Source organism: Heterodontus francisci, chromosome 22 (assembly GCF_036365525.1).
Source record: "Heterodontus francisci isolate sHetFra1 chromosome 22, sHetFra1.hap1, whole genome shotgun sequence".
Taxonomy (NCBI): domain Eukaryota; kingdom Metazoa; phylum Chordata; class Chondrichthyes; order Heterodontiformes; family Heterodontidae; genus Heterodontus; species Heterodontus francisci.
The window spans coordinates 65,924,422-65,951,696 of NC_090392.1; the positions used below are offsets into that span (position 1 = coordinate 65,924,422).

The following is a 27,275-nucleotide window of genomic DNA, read 5'->3' on the forward strand; positions in this document are numbered from 1 at the left end:
TGAATGTGCAGGGCAATGGGAATAGAACAGGGGAATGGGACTGATTGGATTGCTCTACAGAGAGCTGGCATGGACTTGATGAGTCGAATGGCCTCCTTCTGTGTCATAATGACTCTGGGCACACAATGTAGGAAATTTTAAGATGCTTCAATTCATTTGGGTTAATTGTGAAAAACAGTTACATTGACCCCTGTTTTTCTGTAGTTATGGTTTCAATGTCAATGGAATAAACTCAAGTACTTTATAAAAAACATTGGACTGTGGAAAGACGACATTTTATTTTGACAAAATCAGGCATGCCACAGTATGCAGTATATAATGGTAAAGAGTTTTATTTATAATTTCCACACAGATTATCAACTGCAGTATTATTTTATCAAACTTTATACAATGCTACTTGCCTCTTGTGACCATATGAGCATGAAAATAGAATATGTGAACTTTTCCCTATATACACACACACACACACGCATACACATACACACGCACACACATTTACATCCACCCCGCAACAGGATATAGTAAAGCCATAGCCAGCGCAGAATTTTCTTTTCATTTACAATTTAAACACATTGAAACGTGGATTTCTCATTTCCAATGCTGGCTATGTTTTACTATACTAGCCTGCCATGGGGCCAAGCTGGTGAAAACCAGGTTTTCAAACCAAAAAATATCCAATTTACTGGCAATCATACTATCAAAAATTCCATCTGAATCCGTTTGCTCAACAGGCTAGCAATATTTCCAAGTCATTAGACTATACAGTATATACAAGTAGGTGACCGCAACAGGGACACTGTAGGCTCAGCTTTATTAATGTCCTTGAAATAGTTTATGGCAGTGATGGGAATATGAGTTTAAGATCATCAAAATGTAGAGTGACAAAGTGCTGGGCTTTCCAAGAATGCGAAGTATATTAACACAATTAAAAGATGCACATTTGAAGTACAGGACAAAGGATCTACTTCAGCATCTACTACTATAGATACACATAAAATGTTTAATTTCAACCATGCCCACGTAAACAAACTGGACAATTACTGTATCATTGACTGTACCTACAACTTCCTTTTAAATTTTGAATAGTGGTCAACATATACAGTTGATTTAACCATTCACCCACTCTGGTAGAACAGAACATTTTCGTCATGAAAACAATTAAAAACATGATACATTAATAAATGTAACAAGATACAGCAACTTTGTTTCTTAAACATTAATTGTTGCTCATTTTTCCTGTTTAGGCACCCATTTCCCTAAAGTCTGCTTGCAAAGATGTTTTGTTATTTGTAAATGCAATTTTCTATTTAGATGCAATGAAAATATTTCAGAGCCAGAATGGGCTTAGTACTTTTTCCTTTTTGCATACTGTACAGAAATTGAGTTATTGGCATAAATAGGCAAAACTATCCTGTTGCCTAATGGCTGCATGCCTCAGTTAGAATTGCAAAAAAGATATGTCCTGATTGCTGGAAGGCTGGACTGAAAATCCTCTATAAACAATATATAGATTTATTTGTATTTTGAAATTAAGATAAAATTAAGCCATTAGTGCTGCTACTATGCTGGTTACTCAGATTTTACAATGGAAAAATCACTGCAGTATGGCTCACCTCTATAACTAACATGCATATATTTTAAAGATAAACAATATAAGCTCAAGTTTTGATTCACATGATAAATAGGCCAAAATTAAGCCAAAGCAGCAAGCTAGTGCTATCTTGAATTACTTAAACCACCTTTGGTCTTGACATTTAAGAATACCAGAGATATTTATCAAAAACATCTCTGCAACTTATTAGTGAGCTTTCTGGGATGCTGAATACTTTGACAGTCATATAAACGGCTACATTCCCAGAATGCAAGTCAACATGACTGAATGGAATACAGAATCCTTACCACATAACTAACCTGCCAAAAAATAATATACTTGGATTGTCTAATCATCTTTACCATAAAGATGTTGAAACTCCCAATTCTAGGCATGGATCAGTGTTACATTTATGCAGACCCCCTTGCATACAAAATTAATATGGTAAGAGGTTTTTCCATCTAATGCTTCCAGCATACTTTCAGCTTTTATTTCTCTACAAGGTACTCTGGCTACCCAGACAGGAATCTTTCAGTATTGCTGGTAAGGTTAATGTATAACTGAATACATTTATTTGAATAAAGCCCTAACCATCAATGTTATCTGTGCTTTACTTTCAGGAGTGCTACTTCCTAAATATTTTGAATACCAAGACTATAGAAGTAACTAAAAATTAAAAAAAATAAAACACACATGCCTTAATCAATCACAGCATGCCTTCAGATTGTCAAAATATTACATGATCCTCTGCACATATTAACAAATGAATCAACAATTGTAAATAACACCTTTAAAAAGGTGAACACTTCACAAAACAGCAAATTGTGTAGATTGTTTAAAAAAAATCTTTTAACAGCTGTAGAAATCTAAGTCTGAACATTTAAGCTTAAAACCAGTTATCTGTTAGCACAAAAAACTTCTGTTTTAGAAAAGTTTGCAATAAACCACTGATTCAACAACAGCCAAGGCAAACAAGCTCCCTGAAAATACTCTTCACTAACGTGCCACCAACTGTGGTGTCAATGTTAACGCACATCCACAAGTTACAAGAGACTAAAAAGTAGCTAAACACTTTTGAAGGGAATATGCATTCACCATTAAGTCAGATTAATAGTAAAATATGTACTGGAAAACATCTGAATATTTCCAGTTTTAAATCACGAAGATGTAAAAAGGTCACACTTTGGTGGCACCAGGTCAGAGCCAAATATTTAATGGCTCTGAAACCAACTCTCGACAGACCCAAGGTTCTTCGCCCAGTTGGCCAGGAAACTAATTAAACATTAGCTTTATAATCAACAGACATTAATTTTATCACTGTGCTATGCTGAATGTAATATTTTGCTTTCCTGAACTGGAAAAACAGCAATTGGAACATTAATCTTTTCAGCCAGGAATGTAATGGTCAAATGGCTCTGCAGAAAGCCAGATGCCTGACTGAAAGGTACTCATGGCTTTCAACAACTCTTCCCTGCCCCTAATCCCATTACAAAGTGGTATTTTGAACAGAGTGACCAAAAGCCATCTGATTATACAGAAGGAAATATGGCACAATTTGGAGTGCATGAATAGCAGCAGCTATTCAGGAACAGATATCCAGACTAGCATTTGTATTCCCAATGCCAAGTTTGAATTCTTATTGATAAAAAGGTTTGTATTATTGTACAAATGTATTTTTTGCTGGAAAAAATCCATTTTCTTATGGACATTTTGAAATGTCATACCCTGTGTACATCATTTAGTTATATCAGAATATTCAACATATCTGTCATAAAATCATTTCAGGCAGATAGCATTTATGTAGTATTTAAACATTTTGATATGTTTCCAGTGACTTGATGCAGATAAAAATCAGAGATGAGTTTTTGTTGTCCACCAATGCAGCATTTCAAACTTTGATCCTAAAATGTGTCGCCAAATGCCAATATGACAAGGAAAGTTCTACTGGCAGATTTATTAAGGTATAATGTAAAACATTTTTAGAGGGTACTGTTTGCTATATATTGTTCAAAAGCTGTACCACAGCTTCTTCCAAAGTCTATGCCTGCTGTGTGAATTAAGAAGCGCATGGTTTAATGTGCTCGTCAGTAAGTGAAGGTCCACTGACATGTCTGGAACCTTTGATGAACAAATAATGCAATGGTGACCTATTTTAAATAATAGTTCAGAGTCTGGAAGAAAAGCTCCAAGAATAATGACCCAGGTCCAGGCACTTTCTCCAAAAGAACTGAAGTTTAACTACCAGGGCTAATTTAATTATAAAGGATATGAGGTCCTTCCTCTGGAGAACCTCTCTTATGTAGATCTTCTCTTACACCAAGGATTCCATTTACATCTGAGCCATTTGTCTTCTGCTCTTCCATTATTTCATCGTCCTTGTTCATAATTCCAGGCAAGTGCCCAAGGGGGAATGCAGTGTCGCAGTTTTGTGTGGAGGACACCTGTGAAATAACTGGCATTTGCACTGCTGAGTTGTTATCAAAGCCATTGTCTCCGATATCATACTGACCAAGGGCTTCCTCTTGCTCCTGTTTCAGGTAGTCTGGCACTATGAAGTCACTGGAAAACAAGTAAATGTAACATTTTATCCTGGATATTGAAGTACAATTCTGTCTTGATACATGACTGTTTACCTCGAAACTTTACACCTGGTGTACTTAGATCAGGATTTCTAGAGCTACAGATGAACGGTAATATACAAATCATTGTAAAACTATCTACTACTAATCCATCATGTCATGGGAACAGAAAAATACATCTGAAATGAAAATTTACTAGTCTTTTGAAATACACTTAGTAGATTGATAATTAATGGCAGAAACAGGTAACTATAGACCAGTTAGCTTGACCTATGCCGTGGGAAAGGTGTTAGAATCGATCATTGAGGAGGCTATAGCTGGGCACTTAGAAAAACAAGGTAATTGGGAATAGTCAGCATGGTTTTGTGAAAGGAAAATCATGTTTAGCCAATTTATTGGAGTTTTTTTGAAAGAGTAACATGTGCTGTGGATAAAAGGGAGCCTGTTGACATACTGTACTTGGATTTCCAGAAGGCATTTAACAATGTGCTGCCACATAAAAGGTTGTTCTGCAAAGTAAGAGCTCATAGTGTAGGGGCTAACATATTAGCATGGACAGAAGATTAACTGGCTGGCAGAAACAGACAATATGCATAAATGGGTCCTTTTCTGCTTGGCAGGATGTGACGAGTGGAGTCTCACAGGGGTCTGTGTTGGGGCCTCAACTTTTTACAATTTATATCAATGTCTTAGATGAGAGGAGCGATGGCATGGTAGCTAAATTTGCAGATGACACAAAGATAGGTAGGAAAGTATGTAGCGAAGAGGACATAAGAAGGTTGGAGACCGTATAGATAGGTTGAGTGAGTGGGCAAAAATCTGGCAGATAGAATATAATGTGGGAAAATGTGAAGTTGTTCACTTTGGCAGGAAGAATAAAAAAAGCAGATTACTTAAACAGAGAACGACTGCAGAATTCCGAGGTGCAAAGGTATCTAGGTGTTCTAGTGTATGAGTCACAAAAAGTTAGTATGCAGGTACAGCAAGTAAGAAAGCAAGCTAATGTAATGCTATCTTTTATTACGAGGGGAATTGAAAATAAAAGTAAGTATGTTATGCTTCAGTTATACAGGACATTGGTGAGACCATATCTCGAATACAGTCTGCAGTTTTGGTCTCCTTATTTTAGGAAGGATGTAAATGCGTTGGAGGTGATTCAGAGGAGGTTTACTGGATTGATACTTGGTATGAGCGGGTCGTCTTATGAGGAAAGGTTGGACATACTGGGCTTGTTTTCACTGGATTTTAGAAGAGTGAGGGGCGACTTAATTGAAGTATATAAGATCCCAAACGGTCTCAACAAGGTGGATGTAGAAAGGAGGTTTCCTCTTGTGGATGAGTCCAGAACTAGGAGGCAGTGTTTTAAAATTAGGGGTTTCCCTTTTAGGTCAGAGATGAAGAGAATTTTCTTCTCAGAGGGTTGTGCGGCTTTGGAACACTCTGCCTCAGGTGGTGGTGGAGGTGGGGGCATTGAATGTTTTTAAGGTGGAAGTAGATAGATTTTTGTTAGGCAAGGGAATCAAAGGTTATCAGGGGTAGATGGAAGTGTGGAATTCGGGACACAAACAGATCAGCCATGACCTTATTGAATGGTGGAGCAGGCTAGAAGGGCCGAATGGCCTACTTCTGCTGCTAATTCATAGGTTTGCAATGCACAGCCTGAATTGTGACAACCAATTAATATTTTATGCCTAGATTTCCAATTCTATACAAGACTAAATGAATGGGAACTGGTGTGGTGCATTGCAAGGCTACACTCAGATCAAATACAATTCAGATGGAAATACTTCTTGCTACCTTAGCATCCCTCGACATTTTCCTGACGATGGTGCAACACAGAAACGTACAAAATCTGTTTTTAAACTATTGATAATTTATGCCTTAGAGGGTTCCATTTTATTTGACACATTTTAATGAACTCAAGTTGGTTTCTGAAATTTGATAAAATATAGAGATACGATGTACAGTGGTCTAGTGATATTACTGTAAGAATTATCCAGAGAATTATCCAGAGAATTATCCAGAGAATGTGAGTTAGCAGTTTGAGAATTTGAATTCAATCTGTAAAAAAAATTGGCATCATTAAAAGTGACAAGCCAACTGCTGAATTGTCGTTAAAAACCCAACTGGTTTGCTAATGCCCTATAGTGAAGGAAACCTACCACCAAAACCAGACTAGCCTATATGTGAATCCAGTGTCACATCAACAGAAGATTGACTCTAAACTGCCCCGTGAACTGGCTTAGCAAGCCACTGAGTTGTATTGAAACTGCAATCGCGGTTGAAGGCGGCCACTGTCATGCAGACCCCTTCACCTGCCAAGAATGAGGCATATTAATTTTGTCATATGAACATTGATTTTAAACTGTTACTGGAGCGAGGAAATGACTTGTTAACTGATCAGCCGTGGCCAGAAAAAAAGACGTTTACACACCAACAGACAGTGCTTGTGGAGACAAAGGACCATTTCCTGACACATTCAACCCACAATGGGCTTTGATCATGAGACACTGAAGGTGAGGAAGCTCACATTCCAGGAAGACTGCTAAGATGGCCGAATCCACAAACAGACGTGGTCAAACCAGCTAGTCACATGACTAACCTGCTGGGCAACCTGAGTTTTTTTTGAATTGTACAGAGAGTTTGTGTGAGAGAGAGAGAGAGAGAGAGAGAGAAAGAGAGACTGTTTGCTCCTGGACTGTGAAGACCTCTCCTAGCTGGCTCGCCACAGCCTCTCCTGTCTGCTCCCACCTCATGTAACTCCAAATCTACTGAAGACGTGAACCTCAAGAGAGAAGTCTCCTACATCCAACAAGGTTTAAGAAGAATACTGAGCCCCAATGAAAAGCAAAATCTACCTACAATCAAGGACTCTACAGCAAGCTCGAAGAACAGTAACCAAAACCATCTTCAGATATTGCCTCAAACTTTTCCACTTTACTTCTTCTGCTCTGTCTTTATCTGCATGTGTGTTCATCGCGCATGCATGCTAGTGTGGGCGAGTCGCGAATCCGTAGGTGTTAACCAAATTAGAGTTTAAGTTTAATGAAGTTCAACCTTTTTTCTTTAAACCCAAGAAAACTTGTTTGACTGGTTTCTTTGCCTTACAATTGGAAACATTTACTAAGGGGCAGCTAAAAAAAAGTGGTTAAAAATAAAACCCTGTTCCGGTAAGACCAGGTGAAGGCTGAGAGGGAACCCTCATCCCTTTCTCACCTGGTTGTAACAGCCACCCATCACTACCTTCACAGGCAATTCAGAATGAGCAATAAATATCAACAATGCCCATTTCACATATATACTTTTTTAAAATGCATAGAGTACAAATCCAGGAAGTGATAAATCTGTACAAGGTATCAGCACACACACACACACACCTGAAACACAGTATGAAATTCTAGCTGCCATAGTACAAAAAAGGTACCCAGGCATTAGAGGCAACACAGAAAAAGGGCAATCAAAATAATGCCCCAGCTGAGACACCTGAGCCATGAAGGGAGGAGAGGCTAACTCCAGAGAAGAAAAAGCTCAGAATTATTATTCAAATTGCAGAAAATACGGAAGTATGGGATTGAAGGTGATTTAGAGCTTTGGATCAGAAATTGGCTAGCTGAAAGAAGACAGAGGGTGGTGGTTGATGGCAAATGTTCATCCTGGAGTTTAGTTACCAGTGGTGTACTGCAAGGATCTGTTTTGGGGCCACTGCTGTTTGTCATTTTTATAAATGACCTGGATGAGGGTGTAGAAGGGTGGGTTAGTAAATTTGCGGATGACACGAAGGTCGGTGGAGTTGTGGATAGTGCCGAAGAATGTTGTAGGTTACAGAGGGACATAGACAGGCTGCAGAGCTGGGCTGAGAGATGGCAAATGGAGTTTAATGCGGAAAAGTGTGAGGTGATTCACTTTGGAAGGAGTAACAGGAATGCAGAGTACTGGGCTAATGGGAAGATTCTTGGCAGTGTAGATGAGCAGAGAGATCTTGGTGTCCAGGTACATAAATCCCTGAAAGTTGCCACCCAGGTTAATAGGGCTGTTAAGAAGGCATATGGTGTGTTAGCTTTTATTAGTAGGGGGATCGAGTTTCGGAGCCACAAGGTCATGCTGCAGCTGTACAAAACTCTGGTGCGGCCGCACCTGCAGTATTGTGTGCAGTTCTGGTCACCGCATTATAGGAAGGATGTGGAAGCTTTGGAAAGGGTGCAGAGGAGATTTACTAGGATGTTGCCTGGTATGGAGGGAAAGTCTTACGAGGAAAGGCTGAGGGACTTGAGGTTGTTTTCGTTAGAGAGGAGGAGGAGAGGTGACTTAATAGAGACATATAAGATAATCAGAGGGTTAGATAGGGTGGATAGTGAGAGTCTATTTTCCCGGATGGTGATGACAAACACGAGGGGGCATAGCTTTATGTTGAGGGGTGATAGATATAGGACAGATATTAGAGGTAGTTTCTTTACTCAGAGAGTAGTAGGGGCGTGGAACGCCCTGCCTGCAACAGTCGTGGGCTCGCCAACGTTAAGGGCATTTAAGTGGTCATTGGATAGACATATGGATGAAAATGGAATAGTGTAGGTCAGATGGTTTCACAGGTCGGCGCAACATCGAGGGCCGAAGGGCCTGTACTGCGCTGTAATGTTCTATTCAAATATTCAAGAACCAGAAAGCAATAGGGTAAAATGAATCTAGATAATGGCCCCGATTTTGTACCCAGTAGCGAACATAGGGCTCCAGGCAGCCAATCATTACACTTACACAGATATTCTGTGACATTTTACACTGGACCTTGCAGTAATTAGAAATCCATCTCAGCAGAGCACCCTCTACAGGGGATCTGGGAGAACAGAGCAAGCAACTGTATAGCTCCATAAACAGACTGAAGAATCCGTAGTAAGTCTTGCAAGGTTTGAACCAGGAAGTGTAAATTAGAATACTTAAGTCATTGCCAAATCATGTACAGAAAGCAGAATAAGGGAAAGAACGATGGGATTAAGACAGTTTATTGTTTTTTAAAAGATCTCCAACAATATTTAAAATCTGAAGGAATGAGACTCCACACTTGTAAAATGTAATTGCCAGTGCCAAAGGGTTTTCTTTGTCAGTAATTAAGACTCATCATGCCATTAAAATTTTACTTACATTAGAATGGACGAGCCCAACTGTTTCTGGAAAGTTTAGTAGTTATCTAGCACCCAAGTACAGCAAGGTCACGCTGCTGCAAATGTTTCAATGCTGAGGATCTCAGCGAAGAAGCCGGGCAACTCAGACAACAACCTCCTGATTTCCATGTTTAACTGCACATGTAGTCGCAGGAAGTTGCTGTCCAATTTACTCTTTAATAATGGTGAGCGCTGATAGCCTCACCATTATTTCTACTGCAAAATCCAGGCGATTATGAGCCACAATATTATCACAAAGTTTTGGACTACAGGATATACACTCAATTGTCGAAGAAAGGTACATAGACAGTTTAGATTTAAGTAGTTTACACAGAAAGGCAGTAGAGGCTGACTGTACCAAAAAAGTAGGGGAAAACCAGATATTTGAAGCAATCGTTTTTCCTACCAGCCTGATGGACTACAATCTTTTCTATTCTTATACTTTAAAAATGAATATGCAGTGAATGCAGAAGTTTTCACCAATTCCTATCAAACCTCTGTGTTGGGGCAAAACAAACAGCTAAAGCCATACTTGGTAACTTAGACCATATGCAAATCGAATGTGCAGCTATAAAACTTAGCAAAAGAACCCTTTAAATTATACAACTTGCCTCCAACATAATTACTTTTCTAATAGTGATCAAAGTCAAACGTTTGGTTCCTCTCAAGAATCAGTAAGCACTTGATTAGTAACTCTTACTGTATACTTTATCGTACTTGCCGCAGACCATTAAGCTTTCTGCAAATTAGTCTGCAATGAACATACATAAATCTATACAACTAACTACCATTATGTTTAACTGCTCAATTCAAGACCAACTTTGTTCTACTGTGGAATCTCTGACATGCACTTTCTGTACATCATTTAAATCTAATTTGTATTTCTTGGTTTGGACTCTTCCAATGAGAATACTTCAAGATGACTGGTTGAAGAACCTCGCCTTCTGCTTGCCCTGTTCACAGATCTCTTGTACAGAGCCCTTCAACTCAAACTTTCTTTGCACCATAACTTGTTACAAGTGTGAGCAAATAACAGTGTGGCATGGGCAACAAGAAATCTGAGGCCTAATTGAACGGTGGGACCAACAATGCATCTCCTTAACCATTGAGATTTAAGTACTGAGAAAGAAACAGATCAGAAGCCATTCGATAAGCTGCCACACAGGAGTCTGTTACATAAGATTAGGGCCCAGGGGATTGGGGGCAATATTGGAGGCATGGAGAGAGGATTGGTTAATGGACAGAAGAGAGAGAGTAGGAATAAAGAGGTTATTTTCAGTATGGCAGGATGTGACTAGTGGAGTGCTGCAAGGGTCAGTGGAGGCGGGCCTCAGTTATTTGCAATCAATATCATGACTTAGGTGAGGGGACCAAGTGCAAGATATCCAAATTTGCAGATGATGTGTTGCGAGGTGGCAAAGTAAGCTGAGAGGAGAGCACAAAGAGGCTGCAAAAAGATATAGATCAGGCAAGTGATTGGGCAAGGTGGCAGATGAAGTATAATGTGGGCAAGTGTGAAGTTATCCACTTTGGCCGGAATTTTGCGTGCCCTGCAAAGAGCAGAATGGTGGCACGGCGGAGGTGGGGGGAAAGTGTAAAATGGAGTGGGGGGAAAGTGTAAAATGGAGTGGGAGGCTCGCTCCCGCCTCCACTGCCATTTTATGCAGGGCGGTGGCGGCAAAAAAACGGCCCGCCCACCCAGGCCAATCAAGCCCCTTAAGTGGCCAGTTAGGGGCTTTCACCCGCTGCCACAGGGATTTTACCGTTGGCAAGCGAGCAGCCCAGGCCTGAAAAAAAAACGCCCGTTAAAAGTAGACGGCTTTCTGACAGCCTGGGGTGGGTGGGGGTGGGGAGGATCCCCTCCTGATCAGGCACCCTGTGCCTGACGGAGGACCACCCCCGATGCCCCAACCACCCCCAACGCCCAAACACATCCCCCACTCCCCCAATCAATCCCATTTGCCTCGCCGCGGCCCAACCGAGTGACCCCAGCGAGGCCCTAAAAACTTACCCACTATCTGGTTTCCCCGACATCTTCAGTCTTCAGCTGGGTTGCAGTCCCAGCAGGGCCATTAGCACTCCCTTTTTTTCTTAAAATGGTGAGACACTAGTAAATACTGGTATTCAGAGTGATCTGGGTACATGAATCACAAAGTTAACGTGCAGGTACAGCAAGCAATTAGAAAGGCAAATAATATATTAGCCTTTATTGCAAGGGGGCTAGAATATAAGAGTAAGGAAGTCTTGGTACAATTGTACAGGGCTTTGGGGAGCATTGCAGGAGAGGACTGAAGATATAAAAACAGCATGGCAGCAGAGCCTGGAACATCATGGGAGAGGACTCAAAAGCAGACCATCAACAAAAATCAAGATGTGACATCACAGGGCAGCAGACTGGAGATTGCTTGGTGAGTATTGCAGTTTTATTTTTGTCCTTTAAGCTAGGTAGGTGTATCAAAATCAGAGCTAAAAATCTGTAACTTTCTTAAATTAGTAAACTAAATAAACTAATTAACCTATAGAACTAGAATAATCAATGCAATAACTTTAACTAATTAAATAGTTCAGATGGATTTAACAGGGCAGGTGGCGTGCTATAGCTGCAGCATGTGGGAGTTTCCAGACAGCAATGTGGTCCTGGATAACCACATCTGTGATAAGAGCTGTTGAGCTGAAGACCGTGCTGCGGATATTGCGGGGCATCAGGGAAGGGAAGAGTTACCTGGACACTTTGTTCCAGGAGACAGTCACACCCCTTAGGTTATGTAGCATTTTAGAGGTGATCGATGGTCAGGGGTAAGAGAGTATGACTGCAGGTCAGGCAGGTATGAGGATCCAGGATGTAGTGATAGAGGAGCCTTAGCCCTTATCTTTGTCCAACAGGTACGAAGTACTTGCTGCTTGTGTGGATGAAAACAAGGACTGCAGGGTGGATGGGCAAATTGATCATGCCACCATGGTGCAGGAGGCCATTCAAGTGGGCAGAGTAAAAAGAAGTGTGGTGGTAGGCGACAGAGTAGTTAGGGGGATAGATACTGTTCTCTGCAGCTGCAACCAGGAATTCTGAAGGTTGTGTTGCCTGCCAAGTGCTAGGGTTCTGAAATCTCCTCGCGGCTGGAGAAGACCTTGGAAATGGGAGGGGGAGGATCCAGTTGTCGCGGTCCATGTATGTTCAAATTACATAGGTAGAAGTAAAAATGAGGCTCTGGGAAGGGAGATTGAGGAACTGGATTCTAAATTAATAAGCAAAACCTTAAAGCTAATAATCTTGGGATTACTACCCGAGCCATGCACAAATTGGCATGGGGTCAAGCAAATTATAAAATTAAACATGTGGCTTAGAGAGTCGTGTGAGAAGAGTTGGTTTCGATTCATGGGCCACTGCACCAGTACTGGGGAAAGAGGGAGCTGTTCCACTGTGATGGGCTCCACTTAAACTGGGCTGAGATCAGCGTCCTGGTGAATCATATAACTCGGGCTGTGGCTAGGGCTTGAAACTAAAGGAGGCTGGGAAGGAGTCAGGCGAAGGAAAATTTAAAAAGCTAAAGAGAAAAGTCGAGGCAAATAGCAGTGTAGCAATATGGGTAAAGACAAGTGGATTGAGACAGGAAGGGATGGAGCGTTTAACAGCAATAATGCATTAGCGAAGCAGGTCCATGCAAAGAACAATGGTAAAAATGTAAAATTAAAAGCACTTTATATGATTGCACAAAGCATTCGTAATAAGTTAGATAAACTAGTAGCACAGAGATAAATGGTTTAGATCTAATTGCTAGTACAAAGACATGGTTATAAGGTGACCAAAATTGGGAAATACACATTTCAAAAATATAGGCAGAATGGAAAAGGAGTAGCAGACCTGATAGTAAAGGATGGCAGACAGTAGTAAGAAAGGATCTTGGCTCAGAAGATCAGGAAGTAGAATCAATATGGGTGATTAGGAATAACAAGGGTCATAAAATGCTGGGGGGAGTTGTTTATCGGCTCCCTAACAGTAGTTATACTGCTGGATAGAGACAGCATGAAGCAAGAAATAATTGCAACTTGTAACAAAGGCAATGTAATAATCGGGAGGACTTTAATCTTCATATAGATTCGACAAATAAATTGGCAAAGGTAGTCTGGAAAATGAGTTTGTAAAATGCTTTCACGACAATTGCCTAAAACAATACACTGTGGAACCAACTAGGTATAAAACTATTTTAGATCTAGTACTGTGCAATGAGGCAGGGCTAATTAGTAATCTCACAGTAAAATATCCTCTGGAAAAAGTGATAATACAACCGAATTCCATATTAAGTTTGGAGCGACATACTCAAGTCCAAAACAAGAATCTTAAACAATGTCAATTACATAGGTATGACGGGAAAGCTGGCTACAGTTGATTTGGTAAATATACTAAAAGGTATGGCAGTAAACAAACAATGTGAAACATTTAAAGAAATGACTCAAATTTAACAAAAATACATCCCATTAAAAAACAAAAACTCAACGAGAAAGATCCATCTGTGGCTTACTAGGGAAGTTAAGGACAATTTTAGATTAGAAGAGGAGGCTTATAATGTTGTGATGAATAGTAGGAAGCCTGAGGATTGGGAGAATTTTAGAAACCAGCAAAGGACCGCCAAAAAGTTGATTACAAAGCTAAATATAGAATGACAGCAAAGTAGCCAGGAAGACTAAGAGCTTTTACAAGTATATAAAAAGAACAGCTAAAGTAAACATTGGTCCTTTCAAGGCATGACAGGAAAAATCATGGGAAAATAGGAAATGGCAGAGACATTGAACAAATACTTTGTGTCTGTCTTCATAGAAGAAGACTCAAATTACATGCCAGAAATCGAGGGTAACCAAAGAGATAATGAGTGTGAGGAACTTAAAGTAATTAACATCAGCAGAGAGAAAGTACTAAAGAGAAATTTAAGGGATTAAAAGCTGAAAAATCCTCAGGACTTGATGGCCAAAATTCTACGGTTCGAACAGAGCTAGCTGCAGAGATAGTGGATGGACTGGTTATGATTTTCGAAAACTCACTAGATTCTTGAATAATACCAGCAAATTGTAAGTTAGCAAATGTAACACTGCTATTCAAGAAAGGAGGGACAGAGAAAACAGGGAACCACAGGCCAGTTAGCCAGACATCAGTCATTGGGAAAATGCTGAAATCTATTATTAAGGAAGTCTTAACAATCAACTTAGAAAATTAGAGTATGATCAGGCACAGCTAACATGCTTTTACGAAAGGGAAATAGTCTCTGAGCAATTTATTTGTGTTTTTTGTGGATGTAACTAGTAGGGTAGATAAAGAGGAGCCAGTAGATGTAGTATACTCGGATTGTCAAAAGACATTTAATAAGAGTATCACACAAAGGGCTGAATTTAATTCTCCCTCTGCTCGGAGTGGCAGCGGGTGAAAAAAATGGCGACCTGCATGTGCAGGACACATGGCAGCTCAAGATAATATGCTGGTTGGGCCGTCATCCCAATCAGGTGGTGGGGGCGGGCTCTGCGACGCTGGCAATGGCATCAACTGCCTGTGCACAGGCGGTGGTGCCATTTGTAAAGGGCAGCCAGACCTGTCGCTAATTTTAAATATTTAAAACCGTTAGCCCTCCCCAGTACACCGCAATAACAAAAAAATCGCCCCTGCCCCCCGATAATAGTTCCCCTCTCCCCCACCCGCAAAAGACTTACATGCAAGACACCCTACCCCCAACCCTGTTCAAAGTGCAGAGGTCACCCTCTGCCCCCTCCCCTAAACTATTAATGCACATTTGACCCTGTAACCAAACCCCCACACTGAAAATGCTAAGTACCCACCTGTCCCTCCTCAGTGGTGCCAGCTTTCCAGGAGGGGGTGGTGAAGGTGTAAGAGTACCAGCCGCCACTTAGAAGAACATTTAAGAGGCATCTGGACAGGTACTTGAATGAGAAAGGCATAGAGGGATTAGTATAGATAGGCGTTATGGTCGGCATGGACTTGGTGGGCCGAAGGGCCTGTTTCTATGCTGTACGACTGTATGACTAACCAAGGCAACAGGTAAGATCGATGACAATTTTCTTTAAATGTATTCATTTTCTTAATTTATCTATTCAAAGCCTCACCGCCGCTGGGAAGATCAGGCCCGGCACTCCCAGCATCGTGCTCCGTGGCGGGCCACTGCCGGTACAATCTTCCGGTACATCCGCCACGGAACCAGATGTCGGGACCTCAACAAAATCCAGCCCAAAAGGTTAATGTGCAAGAATAAGGGCTCATGGAGTTGGGGGTAATATATTAGCAAAGATGGAAGATTGGTTAACAGACAGGAAGCAGAGAATAGGAATAAATGGGGCATTTTAGAGAATAGGAATAAATGGGGCATTTTAAAGGTGGCAGGCTACCTAGTGAAGTGTCGCAAAGATCAGTGCTGGGGTATCAGCTATTTACAATCTATATTAATGACTTAAGACGAAGAGACCAACTGTAATATATCCATCGGTATTAAGTTAGGTGGGAATGTAAACTTTGAGCAGGACACAGAGTCTGCAAAGCGATATAGACAGGTTAAGTGAGTAAGCAACAAGGTGGCAGATGGAGTATAATTTGGGGAAGTGAGATTATTCACTTTGGTAGTAAGCATAGACAAATAGAATATTTCTTAAAAGGTGTCAAACTTTTAAATCTTCATGTCCTGAGAGACTTGGATGTACTTGTAAATGAAACACAAAGTTCGCATGCAGGTACAGCAAGCAATTAGGAAGACAAATGGCATTTTGGCCTTTATTTCAAGGGTATTCGAGTACAAGAACAAGGAAGTCTTTCTATAATTGTATAGGACTTTGCTGAGACCACACCCTGGAGTACTAAGCGTAGTTCTAGTCTCCATGTTTAAGGAAGAAATATACTTGCCTTGGAGGCAGTACAACGAAGTTTCACTAAACTAGTTCCTAGGATGAGAGGGTTGTCCTACGATGAGAGGCTGAGTAGACTGGGCCTATACTCTCTGGAATTAAGAATGAGAGGCGATCTCAATGAAACATACAAGATTAAGAGGAGGCTTGGCAGATGTTTTTCCCCACTAATTGGGAAATCTAGAACCCCGGGGCACAGTCCCAGAATAAGGGGTTGATCATTTAGGACCACGATGAGGAGAAATTTCTTCACTCAGAGGGTTGTGAAGCTTTGGAATTCTCTACCCCAGAGAGTTGCTGATGCTCCATTGTTCAATATATTCAAGGCTGAGATAGATTTTTAATCTCTCCGGGAATTAAGGGATATGGGGTGTGGGCAGGAAAGTGGAATTGACGTAGAAGTTCAGACATGATCATATTGAATGACAGAGCAGGCTCAAGGGACTATATAGTCTACTCTTGTTTACATACTTACGGAGGAACAACTGCGGAGGATGAATTACAGTCAAATCAGGTACAGAAAGAGAAATATATATAGAGAGAGAAAGAAAGACAATGAAAAGTGAGAAGAGACAGAAAAGTAAGAAAAAATTGAAGTTGACATTCTAAACATTTACCACATGAAGGAATGAGACACCATAGTTTAAACTGTTCATTTTCTAGGCCAGAGGGGTTGATTGGCACTACATAACAATTATCACAATATTAAAAAGGTACTTACACTCTTAATTACTAGACTTAACTTTGTGACGAGTTTTATGGTCAACTAATTTGCAAATACAGCAAGTTCCTTACAATAATGAGACAACTAAGAGTGATATGCTGTTTGTGCGAAGCAGGCATATGTCGACCAGCAAGTTCTGGAGATTCACAACTCAAAGCGCTGGTTGATTTGCACATTAATTATGACATGCATCATGAACAGGCTGTTTTTTTAAAAACAGCAAGAGCCATTCTAATAGCATTAGAGTAAAACACACAGAATTTAAATAAGAGGACACAATTACATGATTTTAAGATTTGTCTACATTTCACTGATAAGAATTATTAGCTTAGAGGAAAAATTATTTCTTCTTAAAAAGTTTGAAAAAAAAGACAGTGATGGAGTAATTTTTTTGATGTCAGATGATATGAACCCAAAGCTCTATGAAAGTGCTCTACGCACCATGCCAGTCTAAATCTTCCGGAGGAATGATCTTTTGACATCTTGAAAACATTAACTGCAGCGAGGAACTTTGCACTGTACTGTAGCTGACAAACTACATGCATACAGCTTATCTGACTGAAAATAAATTGTTACCGTTCAGTTTCCCCCAATATTCCTTCATTTTACATAGCAACGAAGCAGGAACCATCGGTGTGCCTGCGTCTGCTGTGAACTGAAATGTAATACATCTCCTGGCAGCAGGAATAGATAGTATACCGCAGAATTCATCTTTTTTTTCAGTTACACAATGGAGATTTGTATGGGATGCTCATGATAGTCAACAGATTGAAAACATTGACAGGTATACTATTTCAGGCTAAACTACAATTTTTTTTATTGTAATGTATAAACTTACACAGAAAGGAAAATGAAACTAGCAAAAAGCAGTACGGCAATTACATTTCACTTTCACTTTAAACCTTCTGAAACAGTAGAATTATTTCAAAACTCTTCACGTTTCTTTAGTTTAGATATGACAGATTAAAACAAGGGTGTCTGTCTCACTACTGCAACATGGAGCTAACAGATGAAACGAGCAAACTAAAAATATGGCTAAAACCCTGCTCTATTTATCCTAGCTTGAGGGTCCCTTGAATACAGAACTATCAAAGACACAACAATAGATGTTGCTAGCATTCCTTGTTAATTACTGCTGCCAGCCAACATCTACATTACCCAAGAAATACTACATCTGATATAATGTGTGCCTGAACAGCTTCTGCAAAACAAAGTTTTAACTTCATCCTCAGCCCTGAGAGGTAATGACAATGGCTGCATGCCACATTTTTAACATGGAACACAACTGGCAACACAATCACTGTTGCCCTTCAAAAGATTCATAATTTGGTAAGCAATTGTTCAAAAGCTACATGTTGGAGAAATTTTACATGCTGGAGAATTTCTCTTCCAATTTAACACAGTGGCTCTAGACAGAATTCTATAAGGATAATCAGAAAAGCAGCTATGGCTTGAATTTAAAAATTCCATGAACTAGCTACAATTTAATAAAAGGAAGAACTTGCATTTATATAGTGCTACTTCAAGATGTCCCAAAGCACGACATTTTGTAGTGTAGTCACTGTTGAAGGGAAATATGGCAGTCAATTTGCACGTAACAAAGACCCACAAACAGCAATATAAATGACTGCATCTGTTTTAGAATATGGGTTGGAGGGACAAATGTTGGCCAGGATACCAGGAGAATGCCCCGGTAGTCTTTGAAGAGTACCAGAAGATCCTTTACCTTCATCTCATAGGATAGATGATCTTAGTTTAATATCTCATCTGAAAGATAGCACCTCAGTGTAATTTTTGCTCAGTACTGCACAAAAGTGCCAACTTAGATTATATACTATCTGGAGTGGGGGCTTGAACCCATTACCTTCTGATTCAGGGACAAGAAATCTATCACGAAGGTTGACACTTGAAAATATATGCAAGAACACTTTGTAGCTATGCAGGGTGGAGCATTTGTTCAGAGATCAAAGGTGTGATGCCATTTACCTAAATTTCAGAAGAATTCTAATCTTACTGTAAATTACTATAAAATTCTTTTTTATTTAAGTCTCCAATCCAAGTTTCAACTTTTTATAAATGGCCACTGTATGAATAATGTGGATGCACCAACCAAAGCCATCTCTCCACATTGAACAGAAATAAACAAATAATCATGATGGAAAATTATACCAATCTCCGGTCAAACGTTAAAATATGGCTGAAAATGTATCTGTTATATACTTCCTAAAGTGAAATGGGACATATGACATAGCAAATAGTCTCTGGAGAGTTTTCACACTATAGCAAGTTGAATAACATTTCAGATAGCCTTATGATTTTTTTTTGAAAAGTGGACAGAGAGGAAGCATTAATGAAGTGTCAGCAGTGATTTTCCCACTAACCAGTGCTACCTTGCATCTGCAGACATGGATTTTTCTTGCTCTCATGCCCCAGTTGGTCAATAGATAAAATGATACATTCTACAAAAAAAAAGAGCACCACCTTGTATGGAATGGCATATATATTTATGCTTCTGCTAGATTCATATGATGCTCATTGCCTGTGTGACTGAATTATTCAGGAGTTTTCAAATATATTTAAAGAGTTAAATCACCCAACTAAAATAGTAGGCTGCATTATAAAATCTATGCTCAGACATGGGCTGGATTTTGTTGAGCTCCCAATGTCAGGCTCCAAGCTGGTGAGATGGGGCGGGGTGGGGGGTTTAAAGATCGCACCAGCCCACCATGGAGCCTGACGCCAGGATTGCTGGGCCCGATCTACCTGGCAGCGGTGAGGCTCTGTGGCAGCCCCCTCACCGTTTGGCGGTGGGACCCAACTTTAAGTATTTAAATAAGGATAGACATACATTTATATACCTTCCACAGCGATCTTGCCAGCTGTCTGCGATCTTCTGTGCGACGGCTGGCGCTCATGTGCCTTCACTTTCCCATTCAAGGAAAGCTGGTGTCACCGAGGTGAGGGAGAACTTAGGATTTTTTTTTTTAAGTGAAGTTGGGTGTCCAGGTGGCCGGGGGCGCGGCAATGGGGAAGAGGAGACAGGGTCAACTTTGCATTTCTCGTGTGGTGGGTCGAGTGTGGAGGGTGACCTCTGCATTTTGTGCAGTTGGGTGGGGGTGGGAGTGAGGGGAAGGTCAGATATTAAATGTAAGTGTTTTTGCGGGGGAAGGGGGGGGAGAAAGAGAATTGGGCATCCATTTATTTTCTTTGTATTGGGGGAGGGTGGGGGGAGAGAGATACGGGCCGGAAATCAATTTACGGTGCTTTTGGGAGGGGGGGGGGGGGGGGGGGGGGCGCCGTCGGTACGTTTTCAACTGCGCAGGTCTGGCAGCGCTTTAAAAATGGCACCAGTGCCTGCGTTGAGGCAGAGGCAGCTGGCACTGTCACGGATCCCACTCCCACCACATGATTGGCAGGGTGGGGGTGAGGAGTTTGCGGCCACACTGCAGCACACAGGCTGCCATTTATTCACCCACTACCATCTCTGGTGGTGGCAGAATAAAATTTAGCCCATAGTTTGGGCACCTCAGTTTGGAGGATCAATTTCCACTTGGCCTTCACATCTATAGTTGCTAAAACAAAAAACACTGGTGTTTACATTGATTTAACAATGTTGCAGTTCCCCTCAGCCATTTTTATTAAAGATTTTGGCCTATGGATATAAATAAAAGATTTTAAGATCCTCATCTTCAGTATTACTGCAAAGCTGCATTACCCCATAATTATGTTTTTTGTTGATGAAAACCAAAATTTAAAAATTAACCTAATCTACACTTACAGCATTCCAAAAATGCACTCAATTTTTAAAATGCAGTTTGTCTAACTTCACTTATTCCTCTCCCCAAACTCTAGTTATGTCGTGCCACCCACAGAGATCACTGCAGAAATCCAAAATGAATACTGTAACTAAAATTCTCCAAACAAAATGGATGTTGCTTCTAATCTCCCAATGTGAGCACAGAGATGAAGTGTGAATAGTGCAGGAAAATGGAATAAGTTCAAATCAGGAAGGTACTGTAATTTTTAAATGGATCTGAATTTGGTGGAGGTAGCATTACTTAATTTGTCAAGTTTTAAGGGGTCCATATAAACTTACATACTTATAAACTATATATCCTACTGCGATTGATTCATTTAAGTGAGCAGAATACAGCATAGGACAGGCCATTTCTCCCATCATACTCTTTCATAGAGCTATCCAATTAGCCCCACACCCCTGCTCTTTCCCTGTAGCCCTGATTTTTTTTCCCCTTCAAGTATTTATCTAATTCCCTTTTGAAAGTTACCACTGAATTTATTTCCACCACTCTTTCAGGCAGTGGATTCCAGATCACAACTGTGTAAAAAATGTTTCTGCATGGTGCCTTTAGTTCTGTTGCCAATCACCTTAAATTTGTCTCTCTGGTTACCTACCCTTATTCCACTAGAAACAGTTTATTTACTCTATCAAAACTATTGATGATTTTGAACACCTCTATCCAATCTCCTCTTAACCTTCACTGCTCTAAGAACAACCCCAGCTCTTCCAGTCTCTCCACAGAACTGAAGTCCTTCAACCCTAGTAGTATTTCAATCTCTTTGGCACCCTCTCTAAAGCCTTGTCATCCTTCCTAAAGTGGGGTGCCCAAAATTGGCCACAATACTCCAGTTGGGGCGAAAGCAGTATTTTATAAAAGGTTTAGAATAGCTTCCCTGCTTTTATACTCTATGCCTCTATTTATAAAGCCAAGGATGTCATAATCGTTTTTAAACAGCCTTCTCAACTTGTCCTGTCACCTTCAAAGATTTGTGTAGTTACACCTTCAGTTCCCTATACTCCTGTCCCCTTTAAAATTATACCATTTAGTTCATATTGCCTCTCCTTGTTCTTCCTACCAAAATGAATCACTTCATACTTTTCTATATTAAACTGCATCTGCCATGTGTCTGACCACTGTGCCAGTCTATTTCCTCCTGAAATTTGATACTATCCTCATATTGTTTACTATATTTCTGAGTTTCGTGTCATCTGCATGCTTTGAAATTATGCCTTGTACCCAAGTCCAGGTCATTATATATCTCAAGAGGACCACTGGACTCAATACAAATTCCTAGGGAATACCACTGTAAATTCCCTCCAGTCTGTTCACCACTACTCTGTGCTTTCTGACCCTTCACCAATTTCAGATTCAATCTGCTAGCGTCCCTTTAATCCATTAAGCTTTAATTCTGACAACAAATTTTGACATTTTTGATAGGAAGCCTAGTTTGGCTTTTGTGATGGGGGTGGGGAAGAGTGTGCCTGTTTAGACTACTACACAGATGCTTCTTAATGCAATTCAATCTTTAGCTACATTTTCCTGTGTATTTCACTCAATGCAACAAGGACACAACTAACTACTGTAACTTTCTGCCTTAATGGTTTCTAAAAAGTGCAATAACAGAAGCCTGAATAGATACTGTGATGGGTTATGTTAGCAGAATTACTGGAAAAAACATCCTACTGCTCAATACAAAATGTGGATATCTTTGAGAACTGCAATTAAATTCAGCACCCATTCCTAATGGGTGCAGGTTCACACTACAAAACTGCTCCATTTTGCACTAATATAAGAGTCTGATTCAGAGTTGTTCATCATGGGAAGTATTAAATTTATAGTGTAATAGAAGATGCTCTTCTGAAGCTTTTGTTTGGGGACAGAACAAAGAAAGAGGTGAAAGTGAGTGGAAAAGAGGAAGTTTTAAGTACAGGTTACAAGTATTGAAGCCATCAAGTAGAAAGAATGAATTTCACATAATAGATAACTGAAATGCATTTATATAGCTAGCTAATTTTAAAATTAAAAATCCCATTCTTAAAGAATTTTGCAAACTTTGTGGACATTAATTACATTTCTTTTTCAATTAAATTTTGACACTCTAATGGAAGGAATAAAGTATTTTTTAAACTCAAAATAAGCTGTGCTGTTAACTTTGAATAGTTTACTAGCATTTTGATATCTGAATTAAGGTGGAGTGGGTAGGGATGGCTTTCTTTTCAATACTGAATTAAATGTTATCATAAATCTTAATTAAACCAGTTTTTTGTAATCTTCAGCAATTTAAAAGATACAAAAATAGCCACAGAAACCTGGCTTCAACGTAACTAAAAAGTGTGTTTTGTTCAAATTAATCATTTTATTACATCTCTGGAATCTACTTCCAGATCGTCACCAATAGCCCTCTTCGTATTCGTAGCCAAGAAAACTATGGAAAGCTCTACGATATGATAGACCTAGACCTCCAAAAGCTTTTGACAAAGTTCCACACAAAAGGCTATTAGTTAGCCTCAAAGCAGTGGGGATTGAAGTAAATCTTGCGAATGGATAAAAATTTGGTTGAATGGCACAAATAGGGCAGGAAACTTGCCCCAATAGGGGGACGGGAATGGAGGCGGGTGGAATTTCGCGCTGCCAGCCAACGTGCTGGTTTACTGGCACCATCCTGCCGAGACATCTTTGGGAAAGCTGTATCGGAGCTTAATGGCAGCCCGTCCTACAAGCAGTAGGTAGCCAACTAAGGTTATTAAAAGGCCAATGAAGGCTATTGATCAGAGGCTGACTGGAATTTTCCAGTTGGCCTGCGGGCCCTCTGTGACCTCGACAGCGCAGCAGCTGCCTGAAGGCAGTCTCCCAGCAGCAGACCAGGGAGCAGTGCTCCGGGATGCCTTTGGGTCCCCTGCCGCCTACCTGGCCACAACTGCTGCCACAGGCCGCCCTATGGACGGGCTCTCCCTCCACAATGGTGGTCCAAGAGCTGTGTCCTTTTTTTATTAAATTTCAAATCTTTTAATAAGTACTGAGAAGGCATCTCAAGATGGAGGTGTCATCCCTCTCCATTACCTACACAGCAGGCTGCAGCTCCCTGCATGACCTCTAATCAGCCAATCAAGGCAAAATCAATGTTGAGTTGCTGCTCCTGACAGTGTGGGGTCAGGGCCTGCATTTGTCCAACCCAAAATGCAAATTCCTGCGCATTGTTATGTTAGAGGAGGGGGAAAGGCAACGTGTGTGGGAGCAGTACAGAGTGGCGTATTGCAGGGACAAGTGTTGGGACTACCACTAATGTAAATCAATCACTTGGATTCAGAACTCAATGCAAATTAGGCAAATTTGCCGATGATACCAAACTAGAATGAGCTCAGGAATTTCTTGGCAGATCAAATTTGATGTTGTCCAAATGTGAAGTACTTGCATCGGAAGGAAAAAATAAAATCAGTAACATACGCAGCAATTTGAGTCGGTGAAACTAGCTGTTTCACACTGTTACTGTGCAGTAGCAACACGTGTGGTGCTCACTGCTAACAGGATGCTGCCATCAAAGCGTTCTGCCTATCACACAAATGAGTAGTGATATATGAATTTCAATGCTAGTGTGATGCTAGGTATATAGGCTGTACGTCCCAAAGACTGGTGGATCATATCAAAAACATGTCCCTTCCACAACTCGCAACGGGCAAGGTACAGACCGTACCCAACCAGCCAGTGCTTGCAAAACTCAAAACAGTGTCCAACATTAGGTGTGATTCCGCGATTAGACAACATTTGCTAAATAATCCTCAGTGCGCCAAGAATTACTCTGACAACGAATTAAAGATTGTCAGTAGGGCTCACAGTGTGGTGCATTTGCGCGTACTGGAAGCTACATATATTAATATACAGGAACCTGTTCTTTACAGACAGAAAGAACATGCACACACATTGCGCCTGTTTCAGCTAAACAAAATAAGTGACAGCCATTCGCTGGTTCATTCCTCAGGGCAATGCCTTGACCAGAGTCAAGCTGCCTGGTTTAAATTTCAAACAAAGCTTGGCAGTTAACTGTTAGTCACCATAATCTGGTGCATTCTCTATGGCAAAGCCTCTACCAGAGTCCACTTACCAACCAATCAACACTCTCTTCTCATACAGTATAAATTAGTTGCTTCCCTTACATTAGTATTCTTGCGAGTTGTCCTAACTGCAGATCATTTTTGCATGAACAGCCAAATCGTTCCTTTCTAAGCACAAGTATTCAACTGTGTTACACCTTACCTGCCCTGGAAGTAGGATGCTAGTTCAGAGGCTTCATGGTTCAGGCTCCTCAAGTGTACAATTAAGTTTCCAGAATTAGTAAACATGGCGCCACATGTTTTGCACTCATAGATCCTTGGCTTTCGAATAATGTGCCTCGATACACGCATATGGTGCTTATATTCCCCAAATGAAGTAAAAGTTGCACTGCATATCTGGCATCGGAAACATCGTTTGCCTTCATGCTTGAGACGATGCATTTTTAAGGAGTATGCTCTTGTGAACTTTTTTCCACATCTGTCACACTGAAAGGGTTTTATGCCTAAAAAAAAAGTAATGTTTTCAATCACTAATATCCAACTTAATAATTTTAGAAGAAAGCTACATTTCATTCTCATTTCCTAAAGTAATGTGCTGTCAATAAACTTCACAAACTGCTCAACCTACTCTAAGATCAGAAAAAAACCTATTACTACTGATTAATGTCCATGACTGGTAAATAGCAGAATTTCTACAGATTGCAGTGTCAAACATCAAAAAAAATTATGCTGCCACCAATATGCAGTAAAATTTTACTCAATCAGAAGGGTAACATCATATTTAGTGTGATCAGGAATTACTTATATATGCTTGCTTACAACAAACATTCAATGCTCCTGAAACCAGACAACTATACTCCCTGCATGCAAGCTACATATATTAGAAAGAGAAATTATTTTAGTAATCTAAACAGGCTTTTAGCAAAACTTCATTTGTATACCTTTTAGTGCTGCCAACTCCCTCACTACAAACATTAATCAAATTCCTAGCAATAAACTGGGAGGAAAAAAAACAAACAGCCCAGCAGTAGTGTTTCATAACAAAATTTACCTATATGTGCTAAAGAAAATATGGAATTATTTTATAATGGCAAGAAAGCACACGGTACATGGCTTTGTCGCAACTAAATAAGTAAATGTGCACCAGGGTCATTTTCATGCAAAATTCCTCATATAGATTAAGTATGCTTCATTTAATTTTCTCTAACCCAATGTACAGTTCTAGAGAAAGGGATAAGATCGCAATGAATATTTCACCACTGACTTATAACATTTAGAAACATATTCCATTATGTAACACATTTACTAACTGTCAATGTTATTAAGCAGAGGGTTAGAACCAGTAATATTTCCAACCAGAATAAACCAATTGGGACACATTTTTTTGCCGAGGTTACTTTAAATTAGTAGTAGAGATCAAAGGTTTAATTCAGTAGAAAATCATTGTACAACATACAATAAATATACCATTACACTCAGCTACAGAACTTGTGCTCCATCATTCTGCAAAGATGGAAGAATCTAAGCCAAAGGGAAAACAATTTTGCCATTTCACCTGAGTTAAGTGAACAATGCCATGAAATGACTCCATGAGTGCATGCTGGAAGTGGCAAAGAGTGCACACTGCCTCATCTTATTCTTAAACCATACAGTACAATATCTTCTAAGCCCTATTAAAATAAAGTGTTAAAAAAGGCAGTTAGAATCGAGACTTTAATTTGCTTCAAAAAGTTGCACAATTAAAAAAATTTAATAAATCTAACAGGAAACTCAAATTTTTACAAGTCAAATTTTGGACATTGTCTCTACATTTAGCAAGTCAGAGATCAATGTAGTACAACTGTCATGGTCATAAAAGTGTTACACAGTTGAGCATCTTTTGGTGTCAAGATTACATGGCTTCTTCAAATTTTAACACCTCATCTGAAAGACAGGACCCCTCCCCCCTTTCCTTCCCACCCTGTACTGGGGGGTGTCAGTCAAGATTTGTGTGCTCAAGTCCCTGCAGTGGGACTTGCACCCACAAGCTGACTCAGATGAATGTGCTACCAACTGAGCCACAGCTGACACTAATGAAACATGCCAGAAAACTGGAGTTAAGGTTCAGAAGATAAAAGGGGCCAAATGGAAATGGGCTGGACATGTTGCTAAAAGACATAACAGATGGACAAAAAGGCTAATGGAGTGGCAGCCAAGAACAGGAAAAAGGAAGAGGCGGCGAAGAAAATGGAGAGATGACATAACATACCTGGGAACCACATTAGGAAAAAAAGCAAGACGTAGAAATAAATGGAAAAGGCATGAGGAGGGTTACATTCTACAGTAAATGGACACAACCTAAATGATTCAAATTTTGTCACAATGACTAATACAAAATGTTTTTGAATGATTAGGAAGCTATTTTTATCAAGTGGCTTAGAACTTCTATGATGATTTTAATATGTTAACCCAGGGTGAAAAATGTTGGATTTTAACCCCCTGGTTT

The 27,275-nt window shown here is 40.1% G+C and overlaps 1 protein-coding gene across 3 annotated transcripts in view; it reads right to left on the minus strand.

Moving 5' to 3' along the window:
- Positions 1–309: 309 nt before the first annotated feature.
- The window catches only part of LOC137381398 (zinc finger and BTB domain-containing protein 44-like), a 36,289-nt gene continuing 9,323 nt past the window's right edge, over positions 310–27,275 (minus strand). For 2 of the 3 annotated variants that reach the window (XM_068053939.1, XM_068053940.1), the window contains exons 5-6: positions 24,993–25,293; positions 310–4,150 (exon numbers count right to left, since the gene is read on the minus strand). In XM_068053939.1, coding sequence (XP_067910040.1) covers positions 3,844–4,150; positions 24,993–25,293 — 608 coding nt within the window. In that variant the 3' untranslated portion in view covers positions 310–3,843. Of the gene's footprint in view, positions 4,151–11,334; positions 11,458–24,992; positions 25,294–27,275 lie in introns of all 3 variants that reach the window. The other variant, XR_010977169.1, reaches the window with a different exon arrangement.